At 52.8% G+C, this 18966-nt stretch overlaps 1 protein-coding gene across 1 annotated transcript in view; it reads right to left on the reverse strand.

Moving 5' to 3' along the window:
• KMT2A (lysine methyltransferase 2A) overlaps positions 1-18966 on the reverse strand; it is a 48457-nt gene that overhangs the window by 25020 nt on the left and 4471 nt on the right. Inside the window, exons 2-7 of the mRNA XM_066639801.1 lie at positions 8816-8885; positions 3235-5936; positions 2313-2490; positions 1867-2101; positions 1016-1080; positions 505-873 (exon numbers count right to left, since the gene is read on the reverse strand). Of these exons, the coding sequence (XP_066495898.1) occupies positions 505-873; positions 1016-1080; positions 1867-2101; positions 2313-2490; positions 3235-5936; positions 8816-8885 (3619 nt within the window). The remainder of the gene's footprint in view (positions 1-504; positions 874-1015; positions 1081-1866; positions 2102-2312; positions 2491-3234; positions 5937-8815; positions 8886-18966) is intronic.

Here is an 18966-nt window from a genome sequence, read left to right on the forward strand (position 1 = left end):
TCGTTCTCGCCCACCAAGGGGCTGCCAGCAGGGACAGTTTTAAGCCAACTAGGCCCTGAGCCTTCGGGTCACTCGCACGAGGTTTATATACTTGTCAAACACAGCAACACACATTTGGAATTTTTCTCTGAACAAAAATAAAACACACACTTTAAATAAATAATTTCACAGCCATTATCCACAAACATTTTGTTTGTGTACTTGTAGGCTTAACTATATGCAATTTTATACTAAAACGTGCCTAGATCCATTTCGTGCATTATCTCTCAAGCACTTTTTAAGTGCACATTTTGATGGCTTTCCATTCTACCGTGGAGATATAACGCCTGCAATACACTGTATTTATCTCTCTACAGACCTTGGCTGTGAACCTGGGGACATGCCAAAAAATGCTTCCGGCTGGGCCCTGCAGCTCCTATGGCAGGCGGGCCCTGCCTTGCTCAAATACGTTCAAGGTGACAGTCATGCAGTCAGGCTGTGCAGCTGGGGCTCCTGACCACCCACCTGTTTCTGCTGGTGGAGATGGCTTGTTCTTGGGTTCCACAGGGACGGCTCTGGGGGCTTCCTTTTTTGGTGGGCCTATGTTTGGCGGTGGGGCAGGGGGAACCAGCGTGGGGGGTGGGGCCTGCTTGCCAGTTTTTCTGGTAGCAGGTGGAGGGGCCTGCTTGGCGTCAGGGGGAGGGGGTGGTGGCCCCTCCTCACTCTTCTCCTCACTGGCCTTCCGTACGGGCTCACTGCCTCTCTTTGAGGCAAGGTCCTCTTTTGCCAAGACAGGCTGTGGAGCTGCCTTCTGTCCTGGATCCAACTGGCTCTTCCCAGCATGGCTTTCCTTCTTCTCACTGGACTTACACTTCTTCTCTTTCTTTTTCACCGCTGTAATTCAAAAGCAGAACCTCAGGTACCATTACAGGTGGTGCAGCCACCACCCCAAAATGGTCTACCCAAACGGATTAAAGGACAAAAAAGAGGCTGCCACCAGGCCTCCCTCGTCCTGCTTCAGGGGAAAAAGGCCCACCTTTGGCTTGCTTTTGGAGATAGGCTTTTGATGGCATCCACTGCAAATTCTGACACTTCCTCATCCTGGAACGAAACGAGGACATGGGGAGAATCATTGGGGGGGGGCTGGGTGCTCTGCTTCTGGCTCCAGTCCCCTCACAGAACCGCTCTGCAAAAATGCCAAAGTGCCTTACAATTCAAAGCAGGAGGAAGCCTCTGGCTCCGCCAAGACCTTTCCATGCTTTGCAACCAAGTCCAGAACCGCCTGGGCCGCAAGCACACTTCAGTCACAGAGTGAGAGAGGCCACAGGAGCAGCCCCAGTACTGCAGTGACAACCTTCCTCCTGCACTACAAAGAGGCTACCTTTGAAGCGCCACCTGGAGTCCAGCACCTGCTCTCCAGCACAGTGCCCTACACCTGCTCTCCTCCTTTCTCTTGGGTTTGCCCCCAAGTGCTGCTGCAACTGCTCCGAGACAATCTCCCGTGTCCACTGTATCAACACCAGGGAGTGCATCCCACAGCTACGTCTGAGAAACTAGAGTTGTCATTAACAGCAGATTTTCCATCATGGAAAAAACCAGAGAAGGCAACAGAAATGAAGAGACTGAAAGCACAACCCCCGCCAACTGTCCGCCCAAGCCCCCCATCCCAGCCACTAACTGAGATGCTTGTTGCCACACAGACCTCCAGGAGAGGGGACAGGGCAAAGTGAAGCACAGGGGACCATGGCAGCAAAGTCGGCTGACTGACATACCCCAGTTCTTCTTGGGAGACAGTTTAAGGAGCTGGCTAAGCCCCCTAACCTCACCCACAGTCCAGCAAATGCTGGCTATGCTGTCTGAGCAAGAGAAGGGGAGCCACCCACTTACTTGCAGCACTGCTTCTTTATGTTCCGTCCCCCAAACTTTGGCTTGTCCAGGCAATTGGTACAGACTCCGCAATCCTCAGGAACCTGGCAGCCTGGGCACTGCCCGCAGCGCCTTGACCGGCGGCCTTTCTTCACAGGAGGCTCCTGGGGGGCCTTGTTCCTGGTGACGGGTTTGATGGGCTTGATGGGAGGCGCCAGGGGCTCGGCATCTTCTGAACCAGCCACTGAAGACTTATCTGTCAAAGGAAGTGCCAGCCATGAAGAGGGCCAAGGCGGCCACAGAGCACACTCAAGGCTCCTGCCAGAGGCACCACGTGCCGCTTCCCAGCTCAGGGGTTCCAGAGGCACAAGTCTTTCCATCTGGGGGGAGCCACCTGTCACACCAGCTGCTGTCACTGACGTGTCCTGGAGCGAGCAGTGCCAGCATGCCCGTATCTGGCTTCTTACCATCATTCCCCATGGAAGACAGTATCTTCTCCCGCTCTTCCCACGGTAAGGCACTCAGAGTGGGCATGTCATCTGGAAAGACTGCTCGTTTGCGCCCCAGTGCGACAGCAGCCCTTCTGCAGACATGTTTAATGCGCGGTCCTCGCACGGAGGTCTCCGATGAATCACTCTCTTGACCCTACACGGGGAGAGCACAACCAATATTGAGATGAGCCTTTTGGGCACAAACATCCCCGCCAGAGAGATTCAAATCCAACAGCAGGGGCAGACTGCACTGGACAGCAAAAGTTCTTTTCTGAACCTTTTCCAACGGTTAGTTGCCAAGGTCAGGCTGGCAGTGTGAAAACATTGGTTTTACTCTTTCTCAACACGTAAAAAAAATACAGTGATCAAGTTCAACCTCTGCAGCACAACCCCTTAGCAGGCAACCAAGAGCCCACTTCATCCCAGACCCATCAGGAAAACGATCACATTTGATGGTGGCTGCTGTTGTCTTCGTGGGGTGGAAAGAACAGGTAGCCCAATGCAGCGGAGAAGGGGAAGAACGAAGACAAGCACTGCAATGAGAAGTCCTTCTCGCCAAACGGGAGAGGCCATGTATCTTCCCCCAAGATGGGCAAGAGGCCTCCAGTCTCGCCGTGAGCTCAAAGTAGCTCTAGGGAAAAAGGCTCAGGAGGCACTGCTCCTCCAGAAGAGGCAGCGGCCTGCCTTGGTACTCAGAACTACCTAGAGCTGCACCCTGCTCTGGCTCCTGGCCCACAAGCATCGAGGGGCCTGCTATATAACCCCCCCCCCCGGATCAGCACTGATTGCAAGTCACTGCTCTCCCCCTCCCCCACTGCTTCCTTCCCCAGCCAGGACCTGCCTACCACTGCCAGGGCTAGTTCCACAGATGCGCCTGGCTCCATTCTGGAGACAGTACCTGTCCCTTTGGCTGCTCCACCTGCTTGAGGGATTTGCTCTTCTCAATCTTGTACAGCTGGGCCTTCGCCTTCTTCAGGAGGCTGGCCACCCTCTTGTCGGTCATTGGAAGCTTGTCGGCATGGGCCAGCACAGAGCTGATGGAGGAAGTGGAATGTTTCACAAGGCTCACTGAAGAGGCCGGGAGGCACAGAGACTCTTCCTTCTCCACCGAGTGGGCAGGCAGACCAAGCTCCAGGCTGGCTTTCTCCAGTCCCCCTCGGCCTTTCTTGGACAGTTTGGTCTTGATGGCTGCTGCGGAGTCCACAAGGACCACAGCAGGCATGTTGACTGCTGCATCAGCAGCTGCTGACTTCTTCCGCCCTGAGGATTTTCTGGCAGAAGAGGAAACAGCTGTGTCTTCGTGGACCATCCCTTTGCCTTTGGAGATGCGCGTCAAGGGGAATAAGTTGGAACCGCTCTGGATGTCCGACGCCTTCTTCCGCCTCTCCTTCCTGGACTCCCGCTTGTTCTCTTTCTCCCTCTCCCGGTCTCGATCTCTGGTCTTCTCTCTCTCAACGTTCTTGTCGCTCTCTTTGTCTTTGGATGGCTCCTCGGGGGCTCTGTCTTTGCTCCGGCCCCTTTCTGTCTGGGGGCTTGGCGTGTACCAGGGGAAGAGGGGAGCAGGGCCGCTGGAGGCAAATGGCTCTGCTGGAATGCTCACCTGCTTCCTTGACCTCTGGCTCTTCTCTGCCAGCTCCGCAGGCTGGGACAGGGAAGGGGAAGGAAAAGCAAAAGCGGCGTTTAAGGCACCAGTGGTCAGGGAACCCACAGAAATGCTTGCGAGGGAGGAAGAGACGGAGGAGGGCTGGGCGAGGGAGGACAGCTCGGAGGTGCTCAGCCTCCCGCTCCTGGTTCTCATGGAGTGCGAAGGAGACCTGGGCTCAGACCGAATGGGGCTGAACACTCTCCGCTTGCGCTTCCGGGAAGAGGCGGCGGCTGCGGCGGCGGCTCCTGCTGCGGCTCGACTAGAAGACGGCAACGTGACGGACTCAAAGATGCGTGAGTGGGCCTCGCTCGGGGTGAACCTTGGGGCTCGCAGCAGGGGGCTCCTTTTGTGCACGTCGAATCTCGTCCCAGAGGGAAGGGGAGAAAACAAACGGGCGGGAGCAGCGGCTCCCGGGGTCGAGAAGCCAGAGGCAAAGCCCACATCCTCAGGGGTCAGCGGTGGAGGCCGGAAATTGTCAAATATGGGCTTGCGAATGAGACCTTCTTTGGCATACTTGGCAGAGGAAAAGTACTGCGGCTCAGAGCGGGAGTGCTTCAGGGAGGTCCACCGGAATGTCGGTTCCCGCAGAATTGACTTCCGCTTCTCTTGCATGGGGGCAGCAGAGGAGGGCAAGAAGGGCGATGCCAAAGGAATGGTGGGAGGCATGAGCCAAGGCGCGTGGTCCGAGATGCCAGCAGCAGGCTGCAGTGGCGGTGGAGGTGTGAGGAGGGGTGGGGGAGGAGAGGAAGACGAGGGCTGCTGCTGCTGCTGCTGCTGCGACACACTCTGGAGGCCGGGCAGCTTCTTGGATGCTTTGGGTCCAAAGTTCCTCTCGGCCATCGAAAACCTCCTCCTCCGCCTCTCGCTTGCCTCGTTCTCCGGAGACGGGGAGACGGGCGAGGGAGAGCGTGCCTCTGGGGCATTGCCGCCTTCTTCAGACAGGGCCTGCATCTCTTCAGAGGCCTGAGAGTCAGTAGAGGTGTCCACACTGGGGCTGCTGGACCGCGAAGAGTCTGAAGACATCTGGGAGGAATGCTGGGAGGCTCCGCTGGACTTCTCACTGGAGCCACACGAGGTGGCACTGAAGCGGCTGTTGGGCGTGGACTCCAAGCGAGCAATCTTGATTGGGGGGTCGTAGTCCTCATCTTCGATGAAGCGCTTGGGAGTCTTGATGATCCGTGAAGAAATTGCACTCACCACAGGCATGATGAACTGCCGGATGTTCTTAAGTGGGGTTCTGCCCTTCCGGCCCTGGAGCTTGGCTGCTTCCTTTTCAATCTTCTTTTGGGCTCCCTTCTTAGCCCGCTGCAAAAGCTGCTTGGCAATGGTGGTATCCGTTCTCTTGGAAGAAGGAATGATCCTCACAGGCTTGATCCTGCGGGGGCTCTGCCTGACGGGGGCAAGCTTCTCTTCTTTGGGAAGGGAAGGAGTGCCCTCCTTTTCCTTTCGCAACCTCTGGGCTTTCTCCAGCGGAGAACTCACAACTAGGTCTGGCACAGGCTTTAGGCGCTCTGAAGAGGGTGGCCTTCCTCTCCGACGCACAATGGGAACCCCCCCTTTTCTCCCAAGCTGGAGTTTCCCAGATTTGAATTTGGATTTCAGTGGGGAAAGTTTGCCTGCTCTCAGCTTCTTGATTTTTGCAGCATGCTGAAAAGTAGTGGATGGTACTCGCTTCATTTTCTTGAGGGCATCTTTTCCCTCCTTGCCTCCCTTCTGCGTGTCTTGCATGGCCTCTTTGTGGGTGATCTTGAACTTCATACTGGTAAGTGCTGGAGGCCTCCCTCGCCTCTTCTCCCCACTTTTCAGTTCATTCTTTTTTACTTTTTCCACGGACATGGATTCTACTTTGTTTGAAGGGGAACATGCAGATGAGGATTCTGGGAGCTCAAGTGAACCTCGATCCAAGCTGTTTCGGGGTCTTCCACGAGGCTTGCGCGTGCTGGGCTTGGCTGAGGCTGCAGAAAGAGAAAAGGGGAGAAGTGGGCAGTGAGCTTGCCTCTGTAGTGACACAGTCCCCTTCAGGGCATGGACACATGCATGCTTTTACACGTCACATGATAGAAAAACAAGCTACTGAACCCACCCTACATGGAACTTCTCAAGCAATTCAATCAAAACCAACAGCATCTGCTGTAGGAACATTTCTCCCATTGACCATAAAGGACCAACATTTTCCTAACAACTCCGGAGATTAGTTGCTGACCTCCTCCCACTTCTTTCCAGACCCACAGATCAAGCACAACATTCAGGATGAACTAGACCAGCGAATCCCAAATGGTGGGTCCATGGCCCACCAATGGGTGGTAACCCAATTGTTGGTGGTTCGCGAAACTGACAGGGCAGATTAGGACATGTGCAGCAATGGTTAAACAACCTGCTACTTGGGGGAGAACTGCTACCCAATCACCACTATAGCCACAGAGGCTTGAGCGGTTAGGAAAGTGAAACATTTTTTTAGGTGGGTCTCAATGTTAGAATGATGTTTGGGAACCACTGAACCAGGCTGAAGGGGAATTGCCTCATTCATTCTATTTTGTTCTAACCTGTTGCCTGACAAGGCTCTGTGCAGCCTTCACTTTACTTGAACCAAGAATACACAGAAGAACTCTGCAAGGAAGATCTTAATGTACCTGATAACCACAATGGTGCTGAACTTAAGCTGAACTGAGTGTGAAGTCAAGTGGGCCCTCGGAAGAATCGCTAACAACAAAGCTAGTGGAGGAGACAGCATTCCAGCTGAGCTCCTTAAACGATGCTACTTAAAGCACTGCACTTAATCTGCCAGCAAATCTGGAAACTCAACAGTGGCCTCAGGATTCGAAAAGATAGATTTGGGTTCCAGTCCCAAAGAAAGGCAATGCCCCAGAATGTTCAAACCGCTGCACAACTGTGCTCAGTTCACACGCTAGCAAGGTTAGCTCAAAATCCTCCAAGCCAGGCTTCAGCAGTATGTGAACAAAGAACAACAGAAGTACAAGCTGGTTTCCGAAGAGTCAGAGGAACTAGAGATCAAATTGCCAACATTTGCTGGGTTCTGGAGAAAGGGAGTTCCAGAAAAAATATATGCTTCATTGACTACACTGAAGCCTTTGATTGTGTCGATCACAACCAACTGTGGCAAGTTCTTAAAGAGACAGGAGTACCAAACCACTTTATCTGTCTCTTGAGAAATCTGTATGTGGGTGAAGGGGCAACAGTTATAACTGGATATGGAACAACCAATTGGTTTAAAATAGGGAATGGAGTACAACAAGGCTGTATATTGTCACCCTGCTTATTTAACTTATATGCAGAGTACATCATGCGAAAGGCTGGGCTGGATGAATCACAAGCTGGAGTTAAGATCGCTGGGAGAAATATCAATAATCTCAGATATGCAGATACCACTGTAATGGTAGAAACTGAAGAGGATCTAAAGAAGCTCTTGATGAGGGTGAAAGAGGAAAGTGCAAAATGTGACTTGAAACTTATGGTTGGCAACCTTCAGTCTCGAAAGACTATGGTATAAGCCTACAGCACCCAGTATTCCCAAGTGGTCTCCCATCCAAGTACTAACCAGGCCTGACTCTGCTTAGCTTCCAAGATCAGACAAGATCAGGGATGTGCAGGGTAACAAAAAAAAACTATGATCATGGCGTCTGGTCCCATCACCTCATGGCAAATACAAGGGGAAGAAATGGAAACCGTGACAGAGTTTATCTTCTTGGGCTCTAAGATCACTGCAGATATAGACTGCAATCATGAAATTAAAAGGCGCTTCATTTTTGGGAGGAAAGCTATGGAAAGCCTAGACAACTTAATGAAAAGCCGAGACAGCACCTTGTTCACAAAGGTCCATATAGTCAAAGCTATGGTATTCTCAGTAGTAATGTATGGCTGTGAGAGCTGGACCATAAAGAGGGCTGAGTGCCAAAGAACAGATGCTTTCAAATTATGGTGTTGGAGAAGACTTTTGAGAGTCCCTGGACTACAAGGAAATCAAATCAGTCAATCCTACAGAAAATCAACCCTGACTGTTCATTGGAAGGACAGATGCTGAAGCTGAAGCTTAACTACTTTGGTCACCTCATGAGAAGGGAGGACTATTTAGAAAAGACCCTGATGCTGGGAAAAATTGAAGGCAAAAGCAGAAGGGGACAGCAGAGGATGAGATGGTTAGACAGTGTCACAGAGGCAAAGAACATGAATTTGGACAAACTTCAGAAGACGGGGGCCTGGCGTGTAATGGTCCGTGGGGTCATGAAGAGTCGGACACGACTTAATGACTGAACAATTCCAATATATTTTGCACTTCAGATTTCAGCCGAAAGTCTGCCACAAGTGACATCCAAGGCTCCTATTTGCAGGTTTCATAAGCTGTTTTGGAAAGAATTCCATGTTGGAATTCCTTGCTTACCTCGAACACCATTTCAAAGCACTTTTACTGCAAAGACACATGTGCACACAAAACCTCCTGCAAAATTCAGCACCCCTTGCTGGGTTGTTGACTGGCCCAAGAACTCAACAGCAGGGAAAGTTGGAACTCAAGAGTCCCCAAGTCAATCAATAGAGACACTCCCAACAGCAGACCCAACATTCTACTGAAGGACCCTGAAATCATTTTCATTTCAGGCTTTAGACTCCATTCCTCTCCTTCCCCCAAACCAGAATTTAAGTGTTGGACTGCTTTACTCACGTGCCTCCCGAAGGCCTCACTAGCACAGCTCCCACTGAGACCATCGGCACAGCTCATGCTGCAGCCTGCACACCTGCCGCACTCCACACTCAGTTCTGTTCAGCTGCATCTCAGTCCCACAAACACACACCCACAGCCAGTTCTTCCAGGGGAACATACCTGTGGGAGACTTGACAGGACTCTGAACCTGGGCCTCATCATCCGAGCCAAAGCCTAGGAACTGCTCATCCTACCAAAACAGAAAAGGAAAGAGCACGTTGTTTATAAGTTAAAGGGAGTGAATACCATACTGCAGGTGCAAATGTTGCTTCCTGATCAGGTGGAGCTGAAAGGAAATTAGTTTCTTCAAACAAAGTGCGTTCCTGTGGGCACGTAGCGAGCTGCAGGGCAGAATGGAAGGCCACCCTTTTGGCAACAAGACCAATGCTGGGCCAGGCCATGGGCCATCGGGGAGCACTGCCAAGGAGCAGCACTCAGACGCAGTTGCCTAACAACTCTTGGTCTGCAGCAAATGCACTGCAAGAAATCACCTCCGCCCACTAGGCCACACAGCAGTCCTGCACCTCTTGAACAGGAATGAGTCCAGGACAGCACTCAGAGGGCAAAGGCTTTTCCTGCAAGACAGGGCTCCACCCAACACCACCAAGGAAGCTGCACCAAGGCCCACCAGGTCTCTCTGGGAAAGAGGTTCTCTAGTGTCAGCATCCCCACACAGTGGCCGAGCTCCTGCAGCAGCAGTGCCTGGGGCAAGCCTCTGACTGTGAACGCAGAAGCAGCACGCCCACTGCTCAAGCCACTCAAGGCTTTAAAGGACAAGACCAGCACCTGAAGCTGAGCCTGCAACAAACAGGCAGCCAGCTGCCTTTGCTGCTGCCATCTCCCCCTCCTCTGCAGGTATCCAGGACAGCCTGAATCCCACTCTGTGTCAGACCCTCCAGGATTTCCCAGTCTGTGCACAGGGACAGAGATGTATGTGGCAGGCACGAGAACTCACTCTGGCAAAGGTGGTGCAGGCTGCAACTTGTCACAAGGAAAGATCCTTAGCCAGAAACCAGCTCTGTTCAAGATGTCAGAGCTGGAAAAACAGCGAGGAAGAGGAGAAGCGCTGCATCCTGCCTGCCATGCTGGCATCCACACTACTGGACCAGTGAGGGAGGGAGTTAGGAGGGGGCTTGCTTTTCAACATTATGTTGAGGACTGAATGCATCTACCAACATGTGTTGGGGGGGAGAGAGGAATGGGGAGGCAGGGGGCACATGTCCTGGGCTCAGCCTCATGTCCACTGGCGTCGCCAGAGGGGTACGGGGGGGTGCGGATCGCACCGGGGGGTGATGCGCCCTGATGGAGGACGCACTAACTTCGCGGCTTTTGCAGCGATCCCACTGTGCCATACACCGTTGGATACGGAATGTCCAGTGGAGTGCAATGCAAAAAACAGAATTGAAATAGCTCCTTCCGTTCAAAAGTTATGGCCAAAAAACTGGAAAGAAAAAATGCGTGGAGCCCTATGGAAAGTGAAAGTGAGCCATATTGTGTGTTTACTTGCGGGTAGGCATACTTGCCATAGTCCGTCAGAAAGGGCAGGCTGAGAGGAATCCAATGATACCACAATGGTCCTAATCCAATGAATACAGTCCCCCAAAACATGAGAAGGAGGTCCCTCCCTCTTTCCCAGCTGCGTCTATTGAGCTTGAAACAAAGCCATGTGGCCGCATTTACTTGCGAGTAGGATAACTTGCCTTAGTCCAGGCAAGGACTGAGAGGACTCAGCGCAGGCTGAGAGGACTCAAAGGACATCAGAATGGTCCTGATCCAATGAATGCAGCCCCCAAAAACACAAAAGGGAGAAGGAGGTCCCTCCCTCCCAGCCCTATGGAAAGTGAAGCAGCCTCATGGTCGCGTTTACTCGTGAGTAGGCAGACGAGCCTTGGCTGGTGGTCAGGTCAGGCAAAGAGGAATGTGAGGACACCAGAATGGTCCCGATCCGATGGAACTGAAGCTCAACATATGTTCCAGAAGGCAGCCCCCCCCCCCTAAAAAGGACAAAAAAGAGGCTTGAACTGGTAAGGGGAGTGTTTTCTATTTTGCACTTGTAAAGCCAGGTGGGTCTTTGTATTGATATGCCTGAAATAGAACTTTAAACTGGGCACTGGGGAGGGCTGGAAATCTCACTGATTCTTTGGGGGGGGGTTGTTATTGCAGGCAGACTACAGAGCAGGGGTGTCCAAACCCCGGCCCGGGGGCCACTTGCGGCCCTTGAGGCCTCTCAATGCGGCCCTCAGGGAGCCCCCAGTCTTCAATGAGCCTCTGGCCCTCCGGAGATTTGTTGAAGCCCACACTGGCCCAACGCAACTTCTTTCAGCGTGAGGGCGACTGTTTGACCTCTCGTGTGAGCTGTGGGATGAGAGTTCCCTCCACTGCTTGCTCTTTCACATCTGTGACGCAGCAGTGGCAGCAAAGGAAAGGCCAGCCTTGCTTTGTGCAAGGCCTTTTATAGGCATTGAGATATTGCAAAGCCCTCATTCATTCATATAAGTTCATCTTTAATATATTCATTTGTGTAAACTTACGTAAATTTATTCAAATTTTAAATGTAAATTAATTCTTTTTTTCCCTGGCCCCTGACACAGTGTCAGAGAGCTGATATGGCCCTCCTGCCAAAAACTTTGGGCACCCCTGCTACAGAGTAAGCCCCACTGACCACTATGGGACTTACTTCAGAGTAGACATGCATAGGATTGGGCTCACAGGCTGCAATCCCACCCACACTTTCCTGAGAGTAAGCCCCATTGACCATAATAGGACTTACTTCAGAGTAGATTCACTTGGTGGAACATGACTGGCTTTCCCTTATTTAATTATTTCTTTTATTTTAATTTAGTTATTTATAATTATTTATTTTAATTTGCTTGATGATGTCACATCTGGCCATGATATCACTTCCAATGGGTCCTGGACAGATTGTCATTCTAAAAAGTGGGACCCAGTACTAAAAGTGTGAGAACTGCTGCAATAAGTTGTTAGTAAGTTGACACAGGGGTGCGTGTGTGTGTGACTCTAGAAGTTTTGAAAATCACTAAAATCAGAATTTGGAGGAATGATACCATCATGTTATATAGCAATCAATGCGTAATTTCATGCAGAATGCAATGAAACAAACCACATTGAAATATCTGTGTTCTATCAAAAAGTACAGCCAAAAAACCAGTGGGGGCGTGGTGATGGTAAATCACCATGCTCACCACCTGGGGCGCTGCCCCGCCCACTGCATGGGGTGATGCGCAGGCCTCCCGCACCGGGTGATGCGAGTCCTAGTGACGCCACTGCTCGCATCACAGTAAAAACTCTTGAGCCCATGGCTCCCCCCTGCCTCCTTGTCTTTTGAAAAGGCAGGGGCTGGTCCTGAAACAGGAAACCAGGGCCCAGAGCTGGTGGGCACTCTAGCCAATGGGGGTGCTTCTCTCCCATGTCTGCCTTGTCTTTGCACAAGGCGGGGAGTGCGGGATGCACCTTTGCCCAGACAAGCAGCCGGCCCTGGAGGGGGGGAAAGAAGAGATCAAGGTTTCTGTCTCCCAAAGAAAGCTGCCTGAGGAAAGGAACACAGGACAGCCCTGGAGGGAAGGAAGGAGGAAAAACCATGGAGGCTGGGGGGGGGGGGGGAGAGAGAGAGAGGAAGAGAACACATCAAACGGAAGGGGAAGAAGGAACATGCCTGAGGGGCGGAAGCGTAGGGAGCAAAAAGGTGGGGGGAGACATGAGAGAAGGAAGAAAAGGAAAACCTGGGGGGGGCAGAGAGAGCTGCTAGTGCTATGAATGGCTGCAGGTGGGATGCCGCTTTCCGGAGAGTCAGGCCCTTGGTCCGTCTGGCTCAGCACTGAGTGACACCGGTTGGGCAGCAGCTTTCCAGGTCTACAGACACATGTGGAAAGGACTCGCACCTGAACACAACTCCCACATGCAGAGTGTGGCGAGTGCTTTATGGGATGTGGCGGTGCAAGTGCCGTGCGTGCTGGTGAGCTAGTAACCCCAGCCCTGAGGGCCACAGGTGCCGAGCTACGCGCTCCCCACTGCACGTCCCCACCATTTCACAAGCTCTTGCACTGTATGTCTTTCAGAGTTATGCCCTGATGGGCAGCCAGCGCCTGCCACAGAGTCCAGCCATCTTGCCAAGCAAGCACTGTGCAACATGGCGATGCCCATCCCTGGGCAGGATGCAACACTGCAGGCTCTCTCTTTGAGAATCACTTCCTTGCCTCTGTATGTCCAGGCTGAGTGAACCAGCGCTGCCCAAGGAGGGCTGGGGAGGCGCATCACACAGAGGCTTTGCACACAGCACTGCAGAGAATGAGCGAGAAGCAACTGCTGCTTCATCATGTCTCCTCAGCCGGCCACTCCCCCTGGACACGTGGGCACCCTGCAAGAAGTAAACAATGTTCTCACTGCTGCTGCTGCTGCAATGGCCAAGGAAGGCAACACAGCTGCTGTTCACACTCAAGAGGGATGCCCTGGAAGAGGATGGGGAGGTCAGCCTCGGCAGGCAGAGCAGTCTGCCGACAAGGAAGCCAGAGAACCTGCACGTGGCCCTAAGACCCCAGGCCCATTTTTTGCCTTCCCAGAAAGCCAAATCAGGCCCATCATAGGAATTGCAAAGAAACAGCAGCCCTGACTTGCTGGAGGCCAAAGGCAGTTCATAAAGGCACACAGTACAGCAGCTCCCAGAGCAACCGCTCATAACTAACTGCCCCGCTGCCCAGAGAACCGGCTCAGTGAAGAACCACCAGGGTCCGGGAGATGGAGATTCTGGCACACCTGGGACTGCAAGCCAAGAGCCCCGCTTCCACCTGCAGGATTCCAACCTCCAGGCTGCAGCCCTCCAGCGCTTCCACAGCACCTTCTTTCCTCCTCTCCCTGCCCAAGAGCTCATGACCTCCACTTTCACCACCTCATTTCCCCAAATTCTGACAGGATGGGCTAAGAACATAAGAAGAGCCCCACTGGATCAGGCCATAGGCCCACCTAGTCCAGCTTCCTGTATCTCACAGAGGCCCACCAAATGCCCCAGGGAGCACACCTGATAACAAGAGACCTCATCCTGGTGCCCTCCTTTGCATTGGCATTCTGACATTGCCCATTTCTAAAATCAGGAGGTTGAACATACACATCATGGCTTGTAACCCGTAATGGATTTTTCCTCCAGAAACTTATCCAATCCCCTTTTAAAGGTGTCCAGGCCAGATGCTGTCACCACATCCTGTGGCAAGAAGTTCCACTGACTGACCACATGCTGAGTAAAGAAATATTTTCTTTTGTTTGTCCTAACCCGCCCAACACTCAACTTTAGTGGATGTCCCCTGGTTCTGGTGTTATGTGAGAGTGTAAAGAGCACCTCTCTATCCACTCTCTCCTTCCCCTGCATAATTTTGTATGTCTCAATCATGTCCCCCCTCAGGCGTCTCTTTTCTAGGCTGAAGAGGCCCAAACGCCTTAGTCTTTCCTCATAAGGAAGGTGCCCCAGCCCAGCAATCATCTTAGTTGTCCTCTTTTGCACCTTTTCCATTTCTACTATATCCTTTTTGAGATGCGGCGACCAGGACTGGACACAATACTCCAGGACTATTCTTTCCCTGCTCAGGCACTTAACTCAAACACAGGTCCTGGGTCAGAACATTCCAGTTGCTGCACCCAACAAGATACCTGGGGAAGCTGGTCGGTTCTTTAGGGCAAGGTGGCTAACCTTTCAACTCCAGGGCTCCTGAACCTTTAACAATTGTGTAGAGGAGGTAACTACAGAAGATGATGATGAATTATCATCTACAACATGACAAGCTATTCCCTCCTCTACACAACTGTTAAAAGGTCCAGGATCCCAAGAGTTGGCCACCTCTCCTTGGTGGAGGGGGTCAAGGGGTACAGTCTCTGAGGATGGAAGTGGTTCTTCTGGTTATCATAGCTAGCAACCTCTAACAGATTCCTGCAGCAATGCCAACTAACCTGTTTGGAAAGGGAAGCGCAGTCCCTTTGCTCTGCAGGTCCAACCCACTTCCTTTGTCCTCTGAAGATACAGTGAAGAATGACACATCAGAGGCAGCAGGGGATTCCCTCACACTGCAATCCTTAAAACAGCACAGCTAGAGAAGGGTAAACACCCACAGGACAGCGCAAAAAGTATTTGGGGATTACAAATGGGCTGAATGTATCAGACTCTAGGCTGATATCTATCTGCACAAAGCCAAACAGAGGTCCCGTCAGGACCTTCCATGACAAAGTCAGTGTCGGTGTAAGAGCAGGAGCGGGGGTCACAGTGTCTGTGCCCACTGCCTTCCATTCACCAAAAGCCTTTGTAGGGACCACGCACCTCAGACGTTGCAGAAATCACACAAGTCCCTGTTTCCACAGGAGGATGCAGATGGGTCGAGGTAAACTGGCCCACCAGAAAGAAACAAGAGTGCCAAGAATCGTATTGGGCTAGTTTTTAAAGAGGACTTCTTGATTTCTGCAAAAAAGCATCCCCTTGATACACCTTGCCTGATTTCTCCTTCTGAAGCCCAGGAGACAAGACAGATGTTTGAAAGGGAAGCAACCACCCTGGGAGGCAGTCCCTACAAAGCAGAGCCATGGGTGACGGCAGTTAACGGGGGTGCTTTCCACTTATCAGGAAACCACTGGGCTGGGGCCTGGTACCAGGTCACTGCAGCAGCCAAGGAGCCAGACTAGGTGGCGAGGCTTGTGGCAAAGTGGGGGAGGAGGAGCAGGTTCACCTGTCCTTCCGTCTGGGCTGTGGACAGCTCCCACGGAGCCTCTCCAGCCTCCTGCAGCACAGCTTCTGCCTTTCCTGACCACCTGAAAGAACCAACCTGCCTTCAGCACTAGTAACACTCTCAGCTGCAATGGGTGGGTAAGAGTGTAGCGCACAAAGAAAAAGCCTCTCAGAAAACGCAAAGTATTAAGCAGAAGCAGCACTGGCTGCCACAAGTCAAGGGCGCTCACACACAAACCTTCCCACCTAGAGCCTCGGCAGGTTGTGAACTGCCAGCCCAAAGGATAATTTCTAGGCTGAGCTAAATACGGGTAAGGAGAGCAGGAAAGGGCGGGCACTGGGCTGTTTAAAGGTGACGTGGCAGACCCAGGCAGGGCAGTCACAGATGAAATGGCATTCATGGCAGGAAGGCCACTGCAACTTCTCTAATGGAGCCCAGGCCTCGCGCCATCGCTGTTCACAGGGGTGGGGGCAGCACCAAGCAATTTCCCATCTCTCAGCCTCCCGACTTCCAAGGCAGTGCAAGTTCCAAGGACGAACGGGCACCTCGGCCACAGGCGGGACTGCTCCACAAACTGTTCCACCTGTTCAAGCTCCAGCTGACAGGCTTCACCTTGAGGCAGATCAAAACGACCACCAGGACAACAAGCACACCACATTCCCCCTTTCAGCCAGGGAGGTTCAGGCCTGACACATTTGCAAAATCAACAAAACTTCACCCCCCATCCCAAAGAGGCTTCAAAACTCTACGAACCTGTGCAAGACAGAACCCAGAACGCTGCTGCCCGTCAGTGCACAGCACATGGGCCTAGACAGACAAGCGCACAAGGCCATTTCCAGAGAAACGGGCCCACCATGACGCTCCCACCACACACGTCCCAGAGGTCCGCAGGAAGCACAGGCACAGCAGGCCCCCTACCACTGCCTCTACTGGTCCAACTGCCCACACATTTTGCCTTGGCGGATGGGAGCCTCGGTCCACAGCAGAGCCCAGCATTCCCTTGCCCCCCAAGTGAACACGCACCCCAGCCTCAGACCCTCAAAGATCCCCATCACCTTCCACGGGCGGTCCCATGGCAAGGTCTAGGCCAGCACATGCAGCACAAGACCTCCCATCTCCAGGCCCTACTTGGGAGGAAGGACGATGGATGAAAGCCCACTCCCTGGGCTCGAGGGAATCCTGCTGCTGCTGCTGCTGCTCTAGGAAGAGGCAGGGAAGCAGGCGTCCTCTGCTGCCTGGCTGCGGCAGGTGCAGCGCCTGCTCCGGCCTCTCCTGCTTCGGCCAAGCGGCTCCCCGACTGCCTCAGCACACCTCATCCTATCATACCGTTGCTCTGCCTCACAAGCATGACGGGAAACCTGGCCACGCCACTCCGTGTCCCACAGGAACAGGGCAAAGCGGCTCCAGGTTTTCCTGACTGTCCCCACCCCAATTAGTGCTGGTGTGATAATCAACGGAACAGACTGCACAGAGTGGAGGATAAAGTGTGCCGAAAACATGGTCAGAAAACTGTGGCAGTTGTCCTAATGAAAATGTTGTGCAGTCGCAGTATGCGGAGAAGGGGGCCAGGCAGTGCAGAAGCATCCTGGACCACACAAGGGTCATGTTCCTGACTGAGGCAACTGGCCCAGATGTCAGTCACTCAGACTGGTCATCACGCTGCCTTCTCCGGAGTGGGGGGAGTACGCACATGTCTGAGAGAGAGAATCCTTCCAAGGCACTGAACCTGGGACCTCATGTACGCAAGCCAGTGCTTTACCGCTAAGGAAGGGCTGAAATTAGGACCCTTTAGGGCCGGATGGAGCAGGCCAACTCTTTGGGAGACTATGACGGTCCAGCATGGGTTCGTTCTTGAGGCTGTGTGGCTGGGGTGTTGCTCTTCAATGCAGGAGGCCCAGGTCTTAGTCCTGCTGTCTCACTTCTTCCATCTATAATTGCTGCTTCAGAGAGCGACCTTTCCCTTGCAGAGACAGCTCATGCATGACTCCAGGGCGAGACTCAAGCCTGCCTTTCCCACCACTTTCCCCTTCACCCCTGAGCTGCTGGCCCCGCAGCAAGGCTGCCTATGACTCTGCCACCCTCCCACGGAGTTTCCTTGCAAAAAGCTTGTTTGCCAGCAGCAACACTAGCACTGTCTGTGTGGAAAGGCCAACACCACTTCTGCTGCAAAGTCCCACCGGCAGCCAAGGGATGCAGCACCACTGCCTGTTCTGGGGAGAGTGCTGGTGCGCCAGAAGGGTTCTGGAGCGAGGCATACACTGGCAGGCGCCTGCTGCTTCCCATGCATGTCTACATGGGAGTGCCATCAGCACATGACAGGTAGTGAGAGTTCCTAGGCAGGCTATGGGTGGCGCTACTGCTGCCTTCGCTTTGTTTGTACAGCTGCTCTTGCGCTGCTGACAGGCCGTAAGTCACAGCTACAACACACCAATGCTGGATCTGCCAGAGCAAGGGCAGGGGATTGGGGTGCCTGCTAATTGTGCTCTGGAGAAGCTATTTCAAAAAAAAGTTCAGGGTTTTGCTTTTGCAAACCAAAAACGCTTCTTAGGGTGGCTGCATTGCTTTCCTGTTTGGTTCAGCAACCTGCATCACTTTGAGCTCACACACTTCACAACTAATTAAACCCCTTTCTCTAAACAGCCTCATTAATTCTGCCTACTGGACTATTCTTAACCTGATTCAACACCCTACTCTGCTAGCACATACTACCGTGACAAGGGCAGCTGTCCATCACAGCATCTGGCTGCTCTGCTGAGCACCATCAGAAATCTCCAGCAGAGACTGGCCAAAAGTCATTGCTTCCATCAAGGCCAGCACAGGCACAGTGAGTAAAAAGGCTCTGCTGTGCGCACCCCGCTCCAACATTCCACCACAAGTGCCCACATCTCCTCTGAATAACTCACAATGTGTGCAACCTAAAAGGTCTCCACTGATTACAGGGAAGGGGAGGTTCTCCTGGGACAAACAGGAAAAAAGGCAGTGAAGGTGTCTGAGCCAAAGGGCAGCAGCCACCAGTGGAAGAAGCCAATACAAGGCTTCAAAGAAATATGTACCTTGCAGCAGTGTAGATCAAGACACCTGAAGGAACAAACAGGAGCAGAGCACTAAGCAAGGAAGCACAGCCAACAGTGGCAGCCGAAAGGAGAAATAAGTGCCATCTCTGCCTGGCCTTGGCAGCCTCGCAAGTCTTCTCACAACGCATCGTGTATCTGCTTCCTTCACGAGTACTGAGGCACCAATTACCCAGAGAAGCTTTACAGCCCATTCTTATACTCGTTGCACAATGTTGCAATAGTGCACACTACCGTAAAACAGTCAGCACCTGTGGCAAAAGGTGCTTTGACAGCACATGACTTCGCGCACTGGCAGCAGTGTCAGAAGGAAGGCTTGAGCCTCCCTGCCAGCAATGCTACGTCTCCCACCGCTGGATGACTTGGGCAAATAATCGGAAGAGGTCGGAGGAGTTGGTGGGAGGGCAGAGGGGGGGGGGGAAATGCAGCAGGGGACAGGCAGATCAGGTCCCAGGAGAGGAGCGGGATTGACAGTGATTAA

This window comes from Tiliqua scincoides, chromosome 11, assembly GCF_035046505.1.
Source record: "Tiliqua scincoides isolate rTilSci1 chromosome 11, rTilSci1.hap2, whole genome shotgun sequence".
Lineage (NCBI taxonomy): Eukaryota > Metazoa > Chordata > Lepidosauria > Squamata > Scincidae > Tiliqua > Tiliqua scincoides.